The sequence below is a fragment of the Sinocyclocheilus grahami genome, unplaced genomic scaffold, assembly GCF_001515645.1.
Source record: "Sinocyclocheilus grahami isolate Dianchi unplaced genomic scaffold, SAMN03320097.WGS_v1.1 scaffold1924.1, whole genome shotgun sequence".
Lineage (NCBI taxonomy): Eukaryota > Metazoa > Chordata > Actinopteri > Cypriniformes > Cyprinidae > Sinocyclocheilus > Sinocyclocheilus grahami.
The window spans coordinates 23,945-27,286 of NW_015507103.1; the positions used below are offsets into that span (position 1 = coordinate 23,945).

Genomic DNA, 3,342 nt, shown 5'->3' on the forward strand with positions numbered 1-3,342 from the left:
TAATAAAAAAGCAAACAAGACTTGTAATATTTTCAACAGATATACAGTTGTTGATTACTGAATAAATGGTTTGTACACTCTTGTGCATTACTGTTGTTTATATTTTTCTTGTTAATTAAAAAAAAAGAAGAAGAAGAACCAGCACGCACTGCTTCGATTTGCTTAGTGCTGCATGAAGTCAAACACACCTATTGGTACCACAACATGATCGCTGTACCACCTGACCGCTGCAGGGTCGCCATAGAGGCCCTGTCCCAAATGGAACACTTCATGTGCACTTGCTGTCTTACGGACTTACAATGACCACCGCGTGCGCGCGTCCGTTAAGACCGCGAGGGTTTAGGGTGCCATTTGGGACAGGGCCAGAAACGCACAATCCTCTCGTAATTAGGCTACCTTAATAATTATGACATGGTGTGAACGCAGCATTCAGCTCGTCCAACCCCAATCAAACACACCTGAAAAAGCTAATCAAGGTCTTCCAGTCTGATTACTAGACAGCTACAGGCAGGTGAGTTTGATCAGGGTTGGAGTTGACCTGATCTCCTTGGATCTTTAAAACCCCATTTTAACGCCATATTGCAGCTACACGTTTATTCGTTTTCGTTTTGTGTGTTTTGCTCTCCGCTGCTCCTGACGCACAGAGATCATTGTGAGATCGCAGGTTGGGAGGATGACAGCTCGAGTGCATTGCTCGTGGATTGTGGTTTTATCGTGTCTGTTTGGGTACTTGAGCATTACAGATGCTATTCAAAGACGAGCCACAGGTGAAAAGATCTTTTGAATTCATTACACCGCCTGAAGAAATGCAGAAATAAGTGACTTTCAGTCTTTGAATATAGGAATTGGAGTTAGTAGGTTTTAAAACATTTGATTTGAAGCGGATATGTCAAATTTGTCTTGAGGTTTCAGACCCATTGTAAACCCCCTGATTTACAAGTGCTGAAACCGCACTCCCTGACTTCCCCTAAAGATCCTCTTGAATCCTCTAGTGGACGGTTACTGTCCGGCGAAGCTGACTGTCGCACGTAACACACGCACACAGTGATGCTTTCTGTCATGTGTCTGTTTAACAGCAAAGCCAGGAGAGTGTCCACCCTTATCATCTGTAAGAAGATTGTGTACCTGGTCCTGTACTAGTGACTTTAACTGTCCCAACAATGAGAAGTGCTGCAGCAATGGATGTGGACGTTACTGTACGGCTCCATATACAGGTATTTGTTATAATATTTTGTTTGTTGATAAGTGATACATTTTGCTTTTGTTATTCTCGTCAAAGGAAGTTAGAATTCATCCTTTAGGATAGTTTTAAACTCTGGATTGCTTTACAAAATAAAGAGGAATAATTCTTGGAATATAATTCACTTTGTAGGTAAAACTTGCTATTCATGCTTTGAGTTTCGTGCTGTATATAGAAGTGGCATATTGTCTATGCACACAAACTAAAGCTGACTATCTGTGTCCATGCAGTGAAGCCAAATCAATGTCCCAACCCGAAGAACATTCCACTGTCTGCTGAAAGCTGTTTCAATGATGGCCAGTGTCCTGCCACACAGAAATGTTGCCCAACCACCAGTGGCCATGCATGCAGTGAACCAAGCGGTCAGGGAATCGGTTATGGTCAGGGAAGTAGTCCAGGTCAGGGAAGTGGTCAAGCAAGCAGTAAGGGAAGTGGTTATGGTCAGGCAAGTGGTCGTTCAAGTGGTCCAGCATATATTCAAAGAAGCGGTCAGGGAAGGGGTTATATTCAGGCAAGCGGTCAGGGAAGCATTCAAGGAAATGGTCAGGGAAGAGGTTATGGCCAGGGAAGGGGTCAGGGAAATGGTCAGGGAAGTGGTCAGGCAAGCATTCAGGGAAGTGGTCAAGGAAGCGATCAATCAAGCGGTCAGGGAAGCAGTCAAACAAGTCGTCAGGGAAGTGGTTTTGATCAGGGAAGCGGTCTGGGAAATGGTCAAGGAAATGGTGAAGCACATAGTCTAGCCAGCAGTCAGGGAAGCAATCAAGCAAGCAGTCAGGGAAGCGGTTTTGACCAGGCAAGTGTTCAAGGACTGGGTTATAGTCAGGCTAGCGGTCAAACAAATGGTCAGGGAAGCGGTCAGGCAAGCCATCAGGGAAGTGGTCAAGCAAGCAGTCAGGGAAGTGGTTATGGCCAGGGAAGGGGTCAGGGAAATGGTCAAGCAAGCGTTCAAGGAAGAGGTTATAGTCAGGCTGGCGGTCAAACAAATGGCCAGGCAAGCAGTCAGGGAAGCGTTTTTGATCAGGGAAATGGTCAAGGAAGTGGTCAAGCATACAGTCTAGCCAGCAGTCAGGGAAGCGGTGAAGTAAGCAATCAGGCAAGCCATCAAGGAAATGGTCAGGCAAGCAATCAGGCAAGCGGTCAGGGAAATGGTCAAGGAAGTGGTCAAGCAAGCGTTCTAGCCAGCAGTCAGGGAAGCGGTGAAGTAAGCAATCAGGCAAGCCATCAAGGAAATGGTCAGGCAAGCAATCAGGCAAGCGGTCAGGGAAATGGTCAAGGAAGTGGTCAAGCAAGCGTTCAAGGAAGGGGTTATAGTCAGGCAAGCCATCAAGGAAGTGGTCAGGAAAGTGGTCAAGCAATCAGTCAGGGAAGCAGTTTTGATCAGGCAAGCCTTCAGGGAAATGGTCAGGCAAGCCTTCAGGGAAATGGTCAGGCAAGCCTTCAGGGAAATGGTCAGGCTAGCCTTCAGGGAAATGGTCAGGCTAGCCTTCAGGGAAATGGTCAGGCTAGCCTTCAGGGAAATGGTCAGGCTAGCCTTCAGGGAAATGGTCAGGCTAGCCTTCAGGGAAATGGTCAGGCTAGCCTTCAGGGAAATGGTCAGGCTAGCCTTCAGGGAAATGGTCAGGCTAGCCTTCAGGGAAATGGTCAGGCTAGCCTTCAGGGAAATGGTCAGGCTAGCCTTCAGGGAAATGGTCAGGCTAGCCTTCAGGGAAATGGTCAGGCTAGCCTTCAGGGAAATGGTCAGGCTAGCCTTCAGGGAAATGGTCAGGCTAGCCTTCAGGGAAATGGTCAGGCTAGCGGTGAAGCAAGCAGTCAGGGAAGCGGTTTTGATCAGGGAAGTGGTCGGGGAAATGGCCATGGAAGCGGTCAAGGAAGGGGTTATAGTCAGGCTAGTGGTCAAACAAATGGTCAGGGAAGCGGTTATGGTCAGACAAGCAGTCAGGGTCAATCAAGTGGTCAGGGAAGTGGTCAAGCAAGCGTTCAGGGAAGGGGTTATAGTCAGGCTAGCGGTGAAGCAAATGGTCAGGGAAGTGGTCAGGCAAGCAGTCAGGGAAGCGTTTTTGGTCAGGGAAGTGGTCAGGCAAGCAGTCAGGGAAGCGTTTTTG

At 47.7% G+C, this 3,342-nt stretch overlaps 1 protein-coding gene across 1 annotated transcript in view; it reads left to right on the forward strand.

Annotated features, from left to right (window-relative positions):
- The first annotated feature begins 624 nt into the window (after positions 1-624).
- LOC107573371 (uncharacterized) overlaps positions 625-3,342 on the forward strand; it is a 10,724-nt gene continuing 8,006 nt past the window's right edge. Inside the window, exons 1-4 of the mRNA XM_016259805.1 lie at positions 625-767; positions 1,077-1,214; positions 1,471-1,602; positions 3,077-3,107. Coding sequence (XP_016115291.1) covers positions 674-767; positions 1,077-1,214; positions 1,471-1,602; positions 3,077-3,107 — 395 coding nt within the window. The 5' untranslated portion in view covers positions 625-673. The remainder of the gene's footprint in view (positions 768-1,076; positions 1,215-1,470; positions 1,603-3,076; positions 3,108-3,342) is intronic.